The sequence below is a fragment of the Equus asinus genome, chromosome X (genome assembly GCF_041296235.1).
Source record: "Equus asinus isolate D_3611 breed Donkey chromosome X, EquAss-T2T_v2, whole genome shotgun sequence".
Lineage (NCBI taxonomy): Eukaryota > Metazoa > Chordata > Mammalia > Perissodactyla > Equidae > Equus > Equus asinus.
In genome coordinates, this window is record NC_091820.1 from 6,868,828 (window position 1) to 6,887,158 (window position 18,331).

The 18,331-nt window shown below is 45.9% G+C and overlaps 1 protein-coding gene across 2 annotated transcripts in view; it reads left to right on the plus strand.

Annotated features, from left to right (window-relative positions):
• WWC3 (WWC family member 3) overlaps positions 1-18,331 on the plus strand; it is a 118,193-nt gene that overhangs the window by 27,543 nt on the left and 72,319 nt on the right. For both annotated transcript variants that reach the window (XM_044768154.2, XM_070502176.1), the window contains exon 2: positions 17,391-17,500. In XM_044768154.2, the coding sequence (XP_044624089.2) occupies positions 17,391-17,500 (110 nt within the window). The remainder of the gene's footprint in view (positions 1-17,390; positions 17,501-18,331) is intronic.

The window sequence follows — 18,331 nt, forward strand, 5'->3', positions numbered from 1 at the left end:
GGTCATTTCAGGGTTTAGAGCACTGGGCTGGCTTTTTGGAGGATCAAAGACAAAAGGCCCGTGTCCTTGCAGTCTCATTGCCTGCAGTTGGATTGCTGGGCCGTAATGTGCGAAAGGCAGGCAGGCATGGCCCTTTGTTCCTTCTTGGTTTCTGGTCCTGGGAATAACTCCTTACTCCTCTCGTATCTCCTCTGTCATCCTGAAGCAGGCCCCAGGCACGTGAGGTTTGCTTCAGCAAAGGGAGCTCGCTGTGGAGTCCTGATAAGCAGTGTTCCAGTGATATGAGGGGCCAGGCAGTTCTGTGCACGTCGTTCAGCAGGTCTGATTTATCTTAATGGTGCTCTTCGGTGACAGTACTGAACTCTGCTCAGATGGGCTCAGACTCCAAGTACTGGTGGCTCGGTCTTGGGGACGTGCATTGGCAAGTTGGACAGAACAAATGTATTTCAGAAAAATAGCGGGTTACTTGTCCCTAAGTGTTGCTTTCCATTTGGGAGACAGCTGGGTGTTGGGCTTTTGTTTTGAGTGGCTAGCAGTCCTGCCCAGCCAGACCTCGGCTCTCCGGGCCAGGGCTCCGGGTCGGTGCGTGCATCAGCAGAGAGGAGGAACCCAGGGCACAGCCATAGGTGTCTCTGTTTGCAGGGTTGTAGGCTGATTCCACAGGCGTCCTAGTGGTGGCTTTAAAGATAGGAGGAGCCTTTGGAGAGGGCCTGGAGTGTGTCCTCCAAGGGAACTCATCCAGCATGTACAGCCGGCCTGGGGGGACTTGGCCAGTGCATGTGGGCCAGGCCGGGTTGTCGCCAGCTCCCTGGGGCTGCACGCGCGTTCCAGTGTTAGTACTGGAGAGGTGCAGTGTGGGTATTAATGGCCTTGCACAGGCTTAGCGTCCAGAAATTTCAGCCCTGGTCGTAGGGCATGAGGGGAAGAAAATGTCGAGTTGGTGTGCTGGTGGTGACGAGCCCTGGCGTGGGTTCAAGTAGGGTAGGATTTCAAGTAGTTGTTACAATGTGGCGTATTTACTGGGCTCCTTCAGGTGGGAAATTTTAGCTTTTTTTCCGTTCTGAGGGAGAATTCAGGGCTCACTATTAAGCCTCTTCGTGGGGCTGCTCGAGTGTTGTTGCCCACAGTCCTGCTCTGAGGATTTTCTTACAATTCTTGTGACTTGAAGTTGAGCAAAATGGAGTCCTCACCCCAGTGCCTGCTATTTTTGGGGTGGCTGTTTACAGGACACCCGGACCCCAGCCTGGTAATACCTGGGCTGCCTCACTCATTCGTGTGTTCACACACCCATGTGTCGGGCCCCTGCTAGGGATGCTGTGATAAAGCCAACAGCAGCCTGCTCCTGCCTCCTTGGGGAGCATTAGGGCATACTACAGATGTTGTAGAAAAGTTTACACTGATAATTGGTTAGCCTTGGACGGACGTGCATTAGTGCAGATACACTGCACAAGACGTCAAACTCAGTGCCTTCCTGATGCCATTTAGAAGGGAAACCGTCAGGGTCATGGAAATGAGCAGAAGTGGTTACAAAGTAGCTCTAGTGTTCCTGTCGCTCTTCCGTAGTGTGCAGCTGAGGTGTGATGCTCACCTCGCCTTGGTCAAGGTCCTGGTGAATGGCTTCACAGTGGGTCGAAGACCTGGCGCCCCGGCATTGTTCCCCTGGCCCAGCGCCCCTCAGGCCTCATCGTTTCCTGCCCGGGCCTCCTATCCCCCCTTCCTGCTGTCCAGTTTCTCTGCAGCCCAAGAGCTCTTTCTATAAAGCAGATCTGAGGATAGTGGCTGCTATCAGGATATCAGGACAGCCCACGCCTTCTTGGGGGGACTTCCTTTCGCCACACCCACTCTCGCCCACCTGCACAGGGCCAGCGCACACTGGCCTGCATGGCTCCAGCGGCCTCCCGTGCATCTCTGGGCAAGTCAGAAGCGGCCTTGGTGCTCCTCTCTCGGCCTTGAACCCACCGCTGGTGAAACCGGCCCTCCTCCCGGGACCCGCACTGTAGTGCCTTTCCCCTGGGCGAGAAGCTTTGGGAACCAGGCTCCCGAAACTGGACTTCCCGGACTGGCAACATTTTGCGTATATATGAGGGCAACATCTTGGGTGTATGTGTAGGCACATTTTTCGAAGGAGAGATGGCTTATCTCACATTCCCAAAGAAATGCAAGACCTGAAAGAACCACTGTCCCTGAGCTTGCTGTTCCCTGCATCCTTTCCTCCCGCAGTTACATAAGAGCTTGGTGGATGACCGAATGTCCTAGATGTTTGGGCATTTTCCTTGTGCTTTTGTTCACGGATTCAGTTGGTGATATATGCAAAGATGCATCTCTAAAGAATGGAGTTCGCATGCCCAAAAGAAAACAGATTAAGGGACTGCTGAAAAGTTTTTTTTTTTTTGCAGGGGGTGGGGAGGAGGTAATTAATACAAAAAAGGGCGGGTGATAAAATCCTTTTGCTTTTGCTCTTACTCTTTGAAACCTGGCAGCCTGGCAGTCTGGCTCAGGACTCTCCACACCTGGGGACAATACTTGATCTTGGCGATATTTGCGAAGCTGAAATTGAGATCGCAGGGCCCAAAGGACTGTGACGTCTCTGCTGCTGTGTGCCGCTTGTCTGAATGGATGGCCAGGCCCGTCCCGGGTCACCTCCCCCTGTGATGCCATTTCTAAAGAATGTTATTGTTGGGCCTCTTTGCTCTCCTTGGCCACTGCGATTTTCCTCTCCATTTCAGTTGAATTTACTTCTTCCGTCAATTGTTACTATTTGTTTCTTTTTTTCCCAAATCCTTCCTTAAAATCTCCCCTTTTAATTTTTAAATATCCCTTCCTGTCTGTTGTATTTGGTAGTAAGTTAAGAACCAAACTTTTGTAATATTTTATTTTATTTTTTTGGTGAGGAAGATTGTCCCTGAGCTAACATCTGTGCCAATCTTCCTCTGTTTTGTATGTTGGATGCCGCCACAGCATGGCTTGATGAGTGGTGTATAGGTCCGTGCCCAGGATTTGAACCCGCAAACCCTGGGCTGCTGAAGCAGAGAGCGTGAACTTAACCACCACACCACTGGGCTGGCCCCTGTAGTATTTTATTCTTAAAAGAATATTTTAAGTTCCTCGTCTAGCATTTTGGCCATTTCAGAAGTAAGAAGGTGGTCATTAACTTCCCTAAGTGTACTCTCGTCAGTGTAGTCATCACTAGAAATTTGTTAGGAGGGTAAAGGAGATAAGAATTATTTAAAAGTGGAATATGGTGCATATATGCTTATTATAACAGTAATACAGCATCTTTATTTCTAGTGTTTTCCTCAGGATGGTCGTTCCTGCCTGATCGGCTCTTAGAACTCTCTAAGTTTTGCTTAGACTCTGTTCTCCCGGCTCGGTGGGAGTGCAGGTTGCCGGCTGGTGACCTGCATAGGCTTCTTCTGAGTCCTCGACTGGTTTCACCACTTCTTAGATGCGTGTCCCTGTGTTCACTTTTCTCCTAGGTAAAATGGGAGTGATGATAATGGGCCCATCTCTTAACATGGTTGTGCTGATTAAAGGAGATTCTCCCTGTCTGGCGGACTGCAATGTGGGCCTTGCCCTGGGGCTGGTGGGTGTGGCTGCACATTTTTAGTTGTGTCTGCAAAACCTGCGGAGTGGTAGGCGGCAGCCCTGCGGTGAGGCACTTTAGGGGTTGTGTGACTGGACACGTCCACCGGTAGGCATGTCTTGGAGCGTTGCTTTTCCGAGTATTGCTGATGGCTACCGAGAGCAAGGAGACTCTTTTGTATCACACACACAACCGAGGAAAAGTTTCACGACATAGTGTATATACCATACTACCCTTATGAGGTGTGATGTGCTCCAATATTTTCTTTTTCAACTAAAACACTAATTGGGACCTTCTCAGTCAATTTCACTGCTCACTAATGGGTTGTGGTAGCATGAGAGCCTGCTGTAGAGTAATGTGATGAATGAATACAGAGGATTGGAAATGATTAGTTTAGAGAATGTTTTAACACGTGTCCAGCGGTTAGGAAGACGTTCTGTTCAGCCTTGACCTGGAATTTGTGGATCAAAATCAGTGGATGCGTGTGACAGCCTAACGTGAGTGAGAAGACAGTGAAGCCAGCAATAGCACCCATCGCCTTGGAGTTTTTTTTTTCTTCTCACGAGTGTTTCATATGACATGAAATCCTGAAATTGTTTCTTCCCACTGTAAATGAAGTACTTACTAGGTATCTCAATGCATGTGTGTGTATTTTTAACACAGCTTTAGTAAGGTATAATATACGTATCACAAAATTCACCATTTTAGTGTAGTTCGATGAGTTTTAATAAATGTATACAGCTAGACGACCATCACCACAATTTGGTCTCAGAACATTCCCATCTCCCATCATGCCCCCCCCCCCCCCGCCCCGTGAAATGTCCCCTTTCCTGCTCCAGTCCCCGACAACCCTGATCTGCTTTCTGTCAGTGTATGTATTTTGGGATGCCTGCTTTTCTGGTTCCTCTTTGGGAAAGTGGGTTCCAGAAGTCAGACTCTCCTGGGAGTTGTCATTTCTCCACCTTCCCTGCTGAGAACTGCAGTGGTTGTAGTTCTACCTGGTGGCCAGCCTGCCTGGTCTGGAGCCCAGGGAGGAGGACTCACTCGGGTCCATGTGGAAGGGACTGGGTATGAGGGCTGGTCTGTGTGTGCGTGGGGTGGGTGCAGGGGGTTGTCAGAGAGCTGTGGAAAATCGGAAGACCCAGAGCTGACTTTGGGTCTCCTTGTGAGGGCCCTCCAGCCTGCACTGGCTCCCCTCCATTAGTGTTGTGCGTCCAGGATGCCATTCCTAACACAACAAGCCTGCGTTTCCTATTGCGCTGGTAAACAGATCCCGAGCACCTGTTACTCCTATCCCTGAAGAGGAAGCGATGCATCCGTCACGCTGCAGCTCACTCCCTTGGATCCAGGCTCTAGAGCCTCAGATCTGCACACCTGCTCAGAAGCATATTCTGTCGGGACAGAGACATCTGAGAACAGCTCTAGAGCTGCTGTAAACATATATTTGGTGGCAGACTCCAATCGCCATTGAGCAGGTCAAGTTTGTGTCTCACCTTATGTGCGCAGCAGAGCACCTATGGGGGCACACCCTGGAGTCCCGTGGGGCACATCAGAGTTGGAGGAGATGCCGTTCTTGCCCGGAAGGAACAAACACTAGAGGAGATGTGATGTGAACAAAATAACCATGTTCTGCTTATAGTTTTAATAAATGTCTCAAAAGGAGAGAGAAAGTGCTGAGGCTGGCCAGAGAAAGGACAGCTTACTTCCTGCTGGGATGGGCTGGGTCTGGACAGGAAGAATCTGGGCTACATCCTGGAAGGATTTGAACAGGAATGGGGTGGGAGGGAAGCACAGCAAGGGGAAATAACAATCCAAGTTTGGGAATAGCAGTTCCCGCGGGTCACTGAGAATGCAGATGGATATGGAGGGGCCAGAGGAAGCAGAGTTCCCTGCATGAGGTTTTGTGGTCTTAGAAACCTGCCTCTTCCAAGATCCCCACTAGGGGCTTGTGGAAGACGGCTTCTCAGGCTACGTATTTCTCAAGTGGCCTCAGTCTCAGCCGGAGGATTTCATTGTGACCCTTCATAGAATCAGAGCTAGATGAGACCCTAGAGCTGTGCTGTCAGTGCAGTAGCCACAGCCATGTGGACAATGAGCCCTTTAGTCATGGCGAGCCCAAAATGAGAGGGGCTCTAAGTGTAAAACACACACTGGATTTCAAAGACTTTGTACAGGGGCCGGCCTGGTGGTGTAGTGGTTGAGTTTGCACACTCTGCTTCAGCAGCCCGGGGTACTTGGGTTCGGATCCCAGGAGTGGACCTACACACCGTTTGTCAAGCCATGCTGTGGCGGCATCCTGTATACAAAATGGAGGAAGACTGGCACAGATGTTAGCTCAGGGACGATCTTCGTCACCAAAAAAAAAAAGACTGTACAAAAAAGGAATGTAAGATATCCCCTTCCTAATTTTTATAATCATTACTGTTGATAATTCCAATATATTAGATCTAATAAAATATGTTATTAAACTTAATTTCACCTGTTTCTTTTTGCTCTTTTAAGTGTGGCTACTAGAAATCTTTGAATTAAGCATGTGGCCTTTACTGTATTTCTGTTGGAGAGCACTGCCTTAGAGAATTCTTACCAGCTGGGCTCAAGTTAGTCTGTCTTTTACTCTGAATTGTGTCGCTAGAGCTCGCATATGGAGGTGATCAAAATGTTTTCACTTATCTCAGGACTGCACTTGATGGGCTTGATGAAAGATGCTTTTTCTGTTATTTTCACGGCAGGGGACCCTGCTGGGTGAGGCGCTCAGACAAATGGCTGTGCTGTGGTGTCCCTCTGGGTGTGGCTTCCTTTGGGTGGTAGACTGGAGTCTTGGCCTGGGATCGGCTTGCTCAGCTCTGTATTCTAGCACCTGAATCCCAGGCTTTTAAACTATGTTCTACTTGTACAGTATTATGCTGCTAAATCAGAATAATATCTTCTCCCAGTTTTCAGAGGAAAATAATAACATGGAATGAATATGAATGTTTATAGAGTCTGCAATAAGTTCTGGAAACCTTGACATTGGTCACAGCCTTTCAGCCCACCACGCCATAGTAAAGATGAGAAAGCTGAGGCACAGTGAGACAGCCATTTGCCCGGGCTCATCCTTACTTGTAAGTGCTTCAAGTAGAGTTTCCTCAATTGGAAGCTTTCCTCTCATAAAGTTTCAAAAAGTTACTGTTGTCTATGTCCATTGTTAATGTGATTCAGCAAAATATCTACTGAGGGACCTTACGCTTATTTAGTCACCAGTTCATGGTCTTTTTCAGGTGTTGTGACTTCCCTTCACCAGGGCCTGAGCCCGTCTGAAAACCAGCAGGATGGATGGGGACGCAGAGCCCCAGGGAAGTTTGCTGCTCTTTCAAAATACCTCCTAGACTGGTTTATCTTAGGACAGTTTATTCTTTGCTGGAGGAAAGAACATCTTGCCAAGATCTTGCCTCTGCCCTGGACTCTCCCTTCCTGGCAGACAGGCCCACACTCGGGAAACCATAGTATAGATCAGAAGTTGGCTTGGTCAGTAGAGAATCGGAACAGAAGGGTATGACAGGTCTGCAGGGACATTTCACCCAGCTCTGGAGCCTGCTAAATTTGTCTAAGAGAGCTGTCTGAGGGAGGGGTGACCATAGCACCTGGGCGTTCCGAGCCCAGCTTTTCTTACGATCCAGGCCTTGTGAACTCAGTCAAATTCTAAATGCCCTTTTCTCTCTCCGATCTGTCCTCGTCCAACTGTTCCTTGACTGTTAATTGGCTCCGTTCTGGTTTTCATATAGTATCAGTTTCTGAAATTGGCTTGATTAATTTATCAAACACTTTAATGAAGGCCTGTTGTGCATGAGAGCTCTGACTTAAAAAGACAAATTAGAGAAACAGCATCCTTTTTCTCAAGGAACTCGCTGACTGAAAAGGGAGGTGGCCATGTTAAACAATGATTACACTACAAAGGGGTAAGCACTGGCGATAACAGAAATATGGACAGTGGTCCTGCTTACCCCCGCCCTCTCGAGACTCCGTGGTGGGGCAGGGACAGACTGTCCAGTCCTCGCCACAAAAGGTCTGTGCTTGGCTACCTTGGCGTGAATCACTAAGGATGCTCATGTAATCAAATGAGATTAAATATTCAGGCTTTTCACAGATTCTGATTATTTCTCTCCTTTGTCCAGATCTCCAAATGTGTTAGCCAGCCAACTGCTCTAACAAACAGCTCAAAATCTCAGTTGCTTAACAGAGTAAAAGTTTCTTGCTCATGTCAGTTCAGTATGGGTCATGGAGGTGGGGAAGGGGCTTCCTAGACCCTCTCATCCATGTGGTCATTCAGGGACCCAGGCTTCTTCCATGGTGTGGCTCTCCCAGCTTTTCAGGCTTTGCCATTGTCTTGGTCCAGTTGGGCTGCTACAACAAAACGTCACAGACTGAGTGGCTTATAAACAACAGAAATTTATTTCTCACAGTTCTGGATGCTGAAGTCCAAGATCAGGTTGCCAACATGGTTGGGTTCTGGTGAGAGCCCCCTTCCTGGTTCATAGGCAGCAACTTCTCGCTGTTACCTCACATGGTGGAAGAATTAGGGAGCTCTGTGGGGTCTCTTCTATAAGGGCACTAATCTTATTCATTCATCAGGGCTCCACCCTCATGACCTAAGCACCTCCTAATGGCCCCACCTCCTAATACCATCACATCCCGCATTGGGATTTCAATGTATGAATTTGAGGGGACACAAACATTCAGACCGTAGCAGGCATCCTTCACTGGGTCCTTTGTTTTTGGCTGACAGGCAAGGGAAGAGAGAGGGCATGGAAAGTCCTGTAAGAAGCTTACTTAAGGGAACAAGCCTGGGAAGGGTGTATATTACTTCTGCCCGCAGCCCATTGGCTAGAGCCCGGTCACATGGCCCCACCCATCTTCACAGGAGGCTGGGAAGTGTGATCTTTCTGTGTGCCCAAGAGGAAAAGGAAGCAGGCGTTTGGTGGAAAGTTGCTACTCCATTGCTTTGGGTGACGGATGCTGACTTAAAGGAGACAGCCTTTAAATCTTGGCTCAACTGATTGATCAGGACTGTTTTATTGTGAATATTGAAAGATGTGTTTGGCATGATTCTCAGTGGAGTTTTGTGACCTGATTGATATCCCTGTTGGGGTATCAGTAACGCTGACCTTTCGAACTTGGGTAATTTGACTGTGAACAGGTTCTACCATCTCCCTTTCAGGCTAGCTGGCTCATTTCTCCACTGTGAAAAGCTGTGCTCTGTGGAACATGCTGGCACCTGGCTTTGCATGTGGAGGTTCAGGAAGCCAAATGCATCCTCCCTAAATGATATATTCCTAGGAATGACACTTAGAAAAATCTCAGTAAGATCTACCTGGTTGAGGCACAAAGGATAGTGATAAAACTTGTTGATACTGAAGCCGCGAGTCTGGTGGCGGGACTTTTATTTTTTGACTCGAAGATGTGGAGACTGGAGGTCTCCCGCAAGTGCAGTTTTGTGGTACTTGAGGGAAGGGGTTCACCCGCATCCGCTTCTCTGTGGTCATTTGTCTTGTGGATTCACTGCCATTTGCAAAACCTCAGCGCTTCCCCTTTCCTTGAGATGTGTCTGAGGAGCCATTTACTGTTCAGATTCTTCTGAGAATTTGTCCATGAACCGTAACTGGTAGTTTTGTGTTGGAGTCAATGAAAAGACTGACAATGGATAGTTTTTTTGTTTTTTTTTTAATTCTCAGGAAGACTTAATCTTTTTACACGGAAATCACGAATGTAATTCAAGAACGACTCTGAGACTCTTATCACTAAAATTGGGTCACTCATGCTGCGTTAATACACTGAAATGTCAGTTGCAATGTTTAGACTGAGTTCTAGGTGTGATTACTCTTTACCCTAAATTCTAGAATTGGGACTCGATGATGATTGCCAAATCAAGTATGTACATATTCTAAATAAATATCTGGAGTTAAAATGTAAGTCCTGTGATTGTTCGAGTGACTTTTCAGGACTAATGTGGCAGGTTTGTGGTACATTCACTGCTATTTTAAACTTGACAGAGAAATTAGGAATCTTTCCAGAAGAGCTTCTTAACTTCATTTTTTGGGGCGACCACCGTCTCTGGGAGTCTGCTGAAAGCCCTGGACTGTGCTCATCAATGTTTTTGTGCAATTTCAGGAAGTTCAGAGACCCGCTCACTGCTAAGGGAGAAGCCCAGCTCTCAGGTGTCGGTGTTATGCCGCTGAAGTGGGAGAAGGAGCTAGCACAGCAAGCAGGGTCTAATTCAGCACATAGTGATCACGGACAGACTGGTGTCCGTGTTCCAGTGGCTTTGAAAGTCAGGTGTGAGCCTGTATGAGCCAGGTATGTTAGAAAAGGTGAAGGAAGTTATTATAACTTCTTGAGGATTGGTTTGGGGACTGAAATTGAGATGAATAGCATCCTCTCTGAATAGCATATTAAAAATAAGCATGAATTGGAAACATAAAGATTGTCTGGTGCCAAGTAACTGGAAGGTGTAGTATAAGTGCCATAGGATTGCCCTGGCCTCTTTTTGATAAAGAAAATGTGTTAAGGATCAGTGTTTATACTTTCCTCTCTGCTCCCACCTTCTGCTGCCCACCTCTGCTTTTCTGCAATTTGGTATGGTTGCTGTCGGATATTCCAGCCGCCTGAACCTGGCTGGGAAGGAGGCCTGGTCTTCGAGGCACTAGGCTGCCACTGACTGCTCTGCCACCCCTTCTGGCCCTGCAGTCTCCCCAGAGCTGGCTGTGGTCCGCAGAATAATGGCCTCCCAAGATGGCCATGTCCTGATCCCTGGAACCTGTATGTACATCACCTTATATGGCAGAAGGGACTTTGCACATGTGACTAAGGATCTTGCAATGGAAGATGATCCCGGATTATCCAGGTGGGCTCAGTGTAATCACAAGGGTCTGTATAAGTGGAAGAGCGGGGCGGAAGAGGGAGAACCAGAGAGATGGAATCCCGAGAAAGACTCGGGCCGTGGCTGGCTTTGAAGCTGGAGGGAGCTGCCACGCAACACAGGCAGTCTTTAGAAGATGGAAAAGGCAAGAGAACGGATTCTCCCCTAGAGCCTCAGAAGGAATGCAGCCTTATGGACTCTTTGGTTTTAGTTCAGTAAAACCAATCGGTCTTCTGATCTCTGGAACTAACATGATAAATTTGTATTGTTTAAAGCCACCGAGTTTTTGGTAGCTTGTTACAGCAGCAGAAGGAAATGAATCCAGTCTGAAGCAGAGTCTGTTGGAGAAATGAGAGGGAGGCAGGAAGGGAGTGGAAGGAGCTGGGCTCCGTGCTGTAATTAAAGAGGCCACATCCAGCTAACATGACCCTGTGGCGTTTGTCTGACCATTCCCATTTTAAAGATGAGGAGATCAAGGCCCAGAGAGAGATGAAATGACTCATCCAAGGTTCCATGGTAGTAAATGGAGCTCTTAGAACTGGCACTGACTGAAATGGCGCGGTGCCACGTTTTATTTTTGTTTTTTTTTCACTTTTAAGATTGGCACTTGAGCTAACAACTGTTGCCAATCTTTTTTTTTCCCCTTTGTCTTCTCCCCAAAGCCCCTCAGTACATAGTTGTATATATTCTAGTTGTGAGTGCCTCTGGTTGTGCTATGTGGGATGCTGCCTCAGCATGGCTTGATGAGTGATGCCATGTCCGCGCCCAGGATCCGAACCAGCGAAACCCTGGGCTGCCGAAGTGGAGCGCGCAAACTTAGCCACTTGGCCATGGGGCCGGCCCTGAGTGCCACTTCTTAAAGAGCCCTACAGGATGCAACAGGCAAAAGGGAACAAAAAGAAAGCAGTCTGTGCCATCCATCATTCTCTCTCTTCTTGTGGACCAACTCTGGTAAGAATAGCCAGCAAAACATATTTGTTTCCTCTGCTGAGGCCAAGAAAAGCCATTTGTTAAGGGGAGACTCTGCAATGGGAGTATCTTTGAGTGGTGGTTGAGGGCAGGGAAGGCAGGGGACCGTCCTGTTGATGTTGCTCGGATGGCAGGGAGGCAGAGTGAGGAGACTAGTGAGAGCTGGTCCCTAAGGTCCAATATTAGGGCATGCTTGAAGCGTGGGAACAGCTAGGACCCTGCTTCTCAGTTCGTTGCTTACCATGTTTCCCCAACTCTCCTGCATTCTGAAAATGCTATTAAGCTTGTGCTATACTCCCCTACCGACCTGTTCCTTGAAAGTCAAGCATGCTTGTGCCGCACAGATTTATTCTCAGCCCTTGCACAAATGCGTTAAAGGTATCCCCAGACGGTGATGAAAAAGACTATCTCTCAGCTCACTGGTAGGAGTGTGTGCTGCTGGTAAAGCACTTTGCAGTATATATCAAGCTGTTACTGTAAGCTCACATCCATTATTTACAATAAACAGCAGAAAATTGGGACTACCTAAATAGATGACTTAAGGTGCCTGGTAAATAAGTTATGGTTTACTGCACATGATGGAAGAGTTCAACATGATCTAAAGTGATGCTGACAGGGTTTAAAGGGCATGAGCAAATAAGCAAATGAAAAAAATCAGTGTGTGAAATTACATCTAGTATGATATCAGCTGTGGGAAAATATAGGAAAAAGAAGGGAGGAAAATACGCTAAAACATGAATCCAGGGCTTCTGGATCATAGGTGATTTTATTTCCTATTTTTTATACTTTACTGTCTGAATTTTTTTTTTCCTAGAGAAGATTCGCCCTGAATTAACATCTGTTACCAATCTTCCTCTTTTTTTTATTCTTTATGTGAGCTGCTGCCACAGTATGGCCACTGACAGACAAGTGGTGTGGTTCTGTACCCGGGAACGGAATCTGGGCCACTGAAGCGGAGTGTGCTGAATTTTTTATGCTGAATTTAAGATATGGACAAGCATATAGATATATACAAAGTCATATCCTTCAACTTTGTAAATTTACTTCTGGGAATCTTGCGAAGAAAATAATTTTAAATACAGATCATGAGCTTTATACGCAGAGATGTTCCTTTCTTCATAGTTTTTTTTTTTAATTGAGATATAATTCACATATAAAATTCGCTGTTTAAAGTGTACAGGTTATTAGTTTTTAATGTAGTCACAAAGTTGTGCAACTATCCTCACTACCTACTTCCAGAACACTTATCACCCACAAAGGAAACCCATACCCATTAGCAGTCACTCCCTATTCTCCTTTCCCCCAGCCCCTGATCTACTTTCTGTCTTTATGGGTTTGCCTATTCTGGATGTTTCTTATAGATGGATCCACGCAACATGTGGTCTTCTGTGTCTAGCCTTTTTCACCCAGCACAGTGACATCCATGTTGTGGCATGTGTCAGTACTTCATTCTCTTTTTATGGCTGAATAATATTCCATTGTGTGGATAGACCATGTTTTATTTATCCATTCATCAGTTGACGGCCCTTAGTTGTTTCTGCCTTTTGGCTATTGTGAATAATGCTGGTTATGGACGTTGTTTTGTGTGGACATATGTCTTCATTTCTCTTGAGTATACACCTAGGCATAGAATTGCTGGGTTGCGTGGAAACTCTGTGTTTAACTGTTTGAGAAATTGCTGAACAGTTTTCCAAAGCAGCTCTCATGAATATTTTTATTAGTGGAAATTAGGAAATGATATACCTATCAATAGTAGGAGAGTGCTCAGGTAAATTATATTAATCCCCTTAGCAAACTGCGAAAACGCAAGTTATTTATTCCTAGACCAGGTGCTGCACGTCAAAGGCAGTGGAGACAGAGTAATTGTTCTCAAGGAGCTAAAGCTGTTCAGCTGTTCCAGGTGATGTTTACATATAGTTTATAACAAGGGGGGGCAGAAGGACGGAATAATTCTGCTATAGTGTAGGCCATCTCCAGTAATTTTGGGAGAGACTCAAGGTATAAATTAATAAGTAAACATGTTACAAAGCTGAGTGGAAAAGGCAGGATAGAAAATTATATATACTGTATGATCGTGTTTATGTCAGAAAAAAACCCAAAAAGAACACATAAAAAAAAGAGATGGAGGAAAACACACCAAAACAGGAATAATGGTTGTATTTGAGTGGTGGTACAAATGGACATTTCTCTCCTATTTAGGTGTATTCCCTCAACTTTCTGTAATGGAAACAAAAATGTCCCCTAGTCTGTGTCTGGTGACTGTGGAAAGGAATTGGTGGGAAAAATCTAGCATCAAATTTTGGGGAGATGAGAACTCAAGAACCTGGCATACTTGTGGGTAAAGATGGCACCTTGGGCTTGCCTTGGGGAGAACTTGTAACACCAATCCAGGGGTCGGCCCTGGCAAACTCAGTGCTGTGTACTTTTGCAGAGAGCCACTGTACTTGAGGAAGAGCCATTGGACAGCAGTGTCTCCAGCCAGTTTGGCGGGGGGGGGTGACCATTGGCAGGATGAAGGGTCACGAGATTGTCCTGGATGAACCCACCACGTTGCTGAGGGGGCTGGTTGTCCCTGGCTGAGTCTGACATCTTTCCTGAGTGGCTCCCAGCCTCACCCTGACATGCAGGAATCATGCTTTTCAGCTAACAACAGCCAGAAAGCACTCCTTGCTGAAAAGCCAGCACCAGAAGCACTCCACTATTCTAGACTCCAGATGCCCAGACATTACCCTACTGACAGTGAAACGGGAGCCAAGATTTATTCAGCTCTCCTCATTGTCGCAATGTGACCAAATAGATTCTGAAACTGAATAACTCATTTGAAGTGATTTACTCATTACTGAAGTAATGTTACCCACTAACACCTTTCTTGGGAGAAAAACACCATTTTGATATTAGTACAGTTTTGAATATTAGTGTTGGCGTGTGCTGTGCAACAGAAAACCACGAAGTCTGTCCCATAAATATTTTGGAATGATAATTAGGACAATAAATTTAGACATTCTCAGTGCTATTATTGAAAATCATGCCAAAATTTGTCTGTATATAATGAAGTTGCAACTGTCTGGAAGTCAGGAGGGTCTGTCGTCCTGATAGATAGATGGATGAATCAAAATAGCAGTGTAGATGTTTATTTTAATGTTCTTGAATAGGACGAAAAAACTTTCTGTGCATTTCACTGTCTCCTAATAGAGGACAACCTGGATCATCACCACAAATGTCTCCTATGGCATCTGATAGACTGGGAAAGGATGTCAGGGCTTATGTATTTTATTAGTTATCTGTTGCTGTGTCACGGATTACCCTGAAATTTGGTGGCTTCAAATGTCAGTGAGCATTATGTTACATTATTTCTGTGGTGCAGGAGTTTAGGAGACGTTTATCTGGGTGACCCTTGTTTGGGGTCTCATGAGGTGGTGTGGTCAAGATGTTGGCTGGGGCTGCAGTCATCTGAGGGCTTGACTGGGGCTGGTGGACCCATTTCCAAGGTGGTTCACTCATGGCTGGCAGGTTGGTGCTGGCTGTTGGCAGGAGTCCTCAGTTCTTCTCTATGTGGGTCTCTCCATTGGGCTTCTTGAGTGACCTCGCAACATGGCTGCTGGTTTCCCCTAGAGCCAGCAATCCAAGAGAACAAGGTGGAAGCACAGTGTCTTTTATGACTTTACCTCAGAGGCCGTACACCCTCATTTCCACGCTATCCTGTTGGTTGCACAGCTCAGCCCTGTTTAGTATGGGAGGGGACTCCACGAGGATGGAAACACCAGGAAGAGGAGGCATTGGGAGCCATCTTAGAAGCTGGCTGCCATGGGTGTCCCACTGCACATGAGTGTGTTTCACAGTGTAATGGATGAATCTACTGAGTGAGTTTGTGTGCTTCTCCCTGCTGTCAGCTGCTGCCTTTGCTGCATTCTCCCTGCACAAGGGATCCCTGTCCTTGCCTTCTAGTTTACCACTTCTGTCTTTTGAGAATTGGAAAATATCATCGTTGAGCCTGTTCGCACTACTGTCAAGTGAGTAAATGGGCTAAAAGTGTGGCCCTGTGGACTGAGGAGACTAACAGCAAGGATTCGGTAACTTCTCTGTGGGTGCAAAGACCTTGCTCTTGCTAATGAGCTGGACTCCGAGAGGCGTGACTCCTCATTGGCTTGCTTCTAGGTTCTCATTCCTTGGATGGTCATGCAAACTCCATGCTCTGTTTAGAAAGGAAGTGGAGTCAGAGACATGGATTCCGAAAGAAAATTCACCAAAAGGATAGACCTATCAGTTTGTTTAGTTTTGGAACAAGGAGTGTGGAAGTGTTATTATGATTACCTACATTGTTTATTGGATAGAAAACTGAAAAGTACGAACTTACAATAGTTTTATAACAGTTCTGAATTGTACAGTAAGTGAATTGGGCTCAGCAGTGCTGTAAGGTCAGGTTTCCCACCTATATTTGTTGATTCAGTGGGATCATATATGTAAACGTGCTTAGAATGAGCCTGTGCTTGGGCATTTTTCTCTAGGAATCTAGGATAGCAGAGATGTGCTCCGGACTCGATTTATCTTAAAGTAGCTTTGTTTTCCTGGTGGTTTGTTCCCATTCAGGTCTTGAATCATGCACAACACCCTGCCATTACCTGCTCGACTTGGAACCATGCCACCATCACACATTCCCAACCTGTAAAGGAATTGTGCTGTGGATGTTGGTGTTTCGGGATGGGACAGATGGCCTGCGATAGGCTCATCTTGTCGTGTTGTGGGTTTTTGAGTACATCGTATCTGGGAGGGTGTCCATGGCATATTTTCCCTTCTGTATATTTCTGTTTTAAAACTGACTCTAACTCCTTAAAACCATATGTTTAAGATGAAGATGAACACAATCAGTGCCGTTCTGATAGTGTTTGTTAATTTCTAAATGCTACTGGGAGAGACAGAGCCTTGTTGTCGAACCAGTTTGGGAAAAGAACATGTTCAAATTCATACTGGTCTTGTAGGGTTTAGCTCTGGCTGTGGTGTCTCACTTTCCTGGGGCCAGGGACTTGAACAGAAGATGTGGGAGGATTGAGTTAGTGAAATTTAGGTTATTGGATTCCCATGCATACCAGTCAGTGTGCATTTATAGAGACAACCGAATAGATGGCTGCCCAGACTCAGACAATTATAGGTGTGGCCTGTTTTATACAACAGCTGTCTTGTCAATCAGCGTGATCGTCGGGGAAGGGGGGAGTTCTACTTAAAGAAGCCCATCTGGAAACCATTCCCTTTATCTATCTGTGTCAAGCCAAGGTTTCCTTAATCAGATGTGCTTCAAGGAGAGAGGTCTGTAGACAATGTGCGTTTGTCGTTTTTCTCCTGAAAACCAAAAGGACCCTTTGCAGTTTCTGATTCCTACTGTATAAGGAATGTAGGCAGTATGTAGTAGGCCTCTCCTTGTGGTGTTACTATGCTTGTTTGGCTTTTTGCGTTTGGTCAGTGGTTCCTGTTTCACTCCTTAATGTATGACCACTGCTAGATGAAACTTAGAAATACATTTTAGGTAGATTTAAGCTGTAATGTATGGAAACTGAAAGTTGTGAGGGGGGAACATTTGTCAGGGAATGAGAACGAAACATAGTGCTCTCCTTTTGTTGTGGAAGAGCCACATTCCATTGTCATCACCTCATTAAACATACTGCTTAGAAGAAGATGCTGGTTTTACCTGTTTTGTAATTGTCAATATCGCTTGTCGCTGGTGTTTCAAGTTGCAGTTCGAGATAGTAATGCTTTTAACTGTGAGTGTACTGATAATTGTTACTGAGTGTTATTTAGGCAAAGCCAGTGAATTAATTTTCCAACCGAATGGTTGGAGCCAAAGCAGTCAGTTAGATAATATATAATTTTGTATTAATACCTAACTCTAGAGTCAATTCAGCAAACTTGTATGAAATTGACCTTTCAAATTTCTTTCATAATTTTATTTTTCAGGATAACAAAGCCATTGACCTTTGCCGATTGTGTTGGGGACGAACTCCCTTTAGGATGGGAAACTGTATATGATAAACAAATTGGAATTTATTACATGGACCACATAAATAGTAAGTAGAGTGCCACATTTGAGTTATATGTGAATGAGTTTTCATGTTGATCTCAAAGATGCTCAAAACTCTTTATAGAGCGAAACAATTGTTCCTGTTGAACACAGCATTAACTGGGATTTTATCAATGTGATCTTCAGTTTTCATTAGCTGAGTTCTTTAAACAGTGAAGCAGTTACGTAGCTGCCTTGCTTGGCTGTTGCTCAGGACTGCATGGAATATGTTTAATGGAGGGTTTTCATATCTAATAGAAGAAATACATTTCCCAGGCAGTCTGGAAATAGAAATATCTTTCGTAATGAGAAGGTGGTTTATTGCAAAGTGGAACTTACAGCTTCTTGAAACAATAAATGCCCAAGTGGTTACCTTAACTTCATTTTGGTCTTATATGTTTAATTTTAACTTGAATACACCAAACCTTCTTTGTGAAGGGAAAAAATGGTGTAAAGACTACAGCTAAAATAATGGGTCCTCGGCCATGCCAGCCTTCTTTATAGAATGGTTTTGAGCAGTGGTTCTCGCCGGGGCTGGTTTTGCCTCCCAGGAACAGTTGGTAATGTCTGGAGGCATTTTCGATTATCACACCTGGGGGGTGCTACTGGCATCTAGTGGGTGGAGACAAGGGATGCTGCTAGACTTCCTGCAGTGCACTGGACCGCCCCATAGCAAAGAATGAGCCCACCCCAAATGTCGATGGTGCCAAGGTTGACACACCCAGGCTCAACAGGCTCCGTTGTGTTCTAGATCTGTTCTCCACCCCTCACTCTTGGCTTTCTGCCTCTTCATCAGTCTTCCTCGATCAGGTACCAGCTGGGGATCTATTTCTTTCTC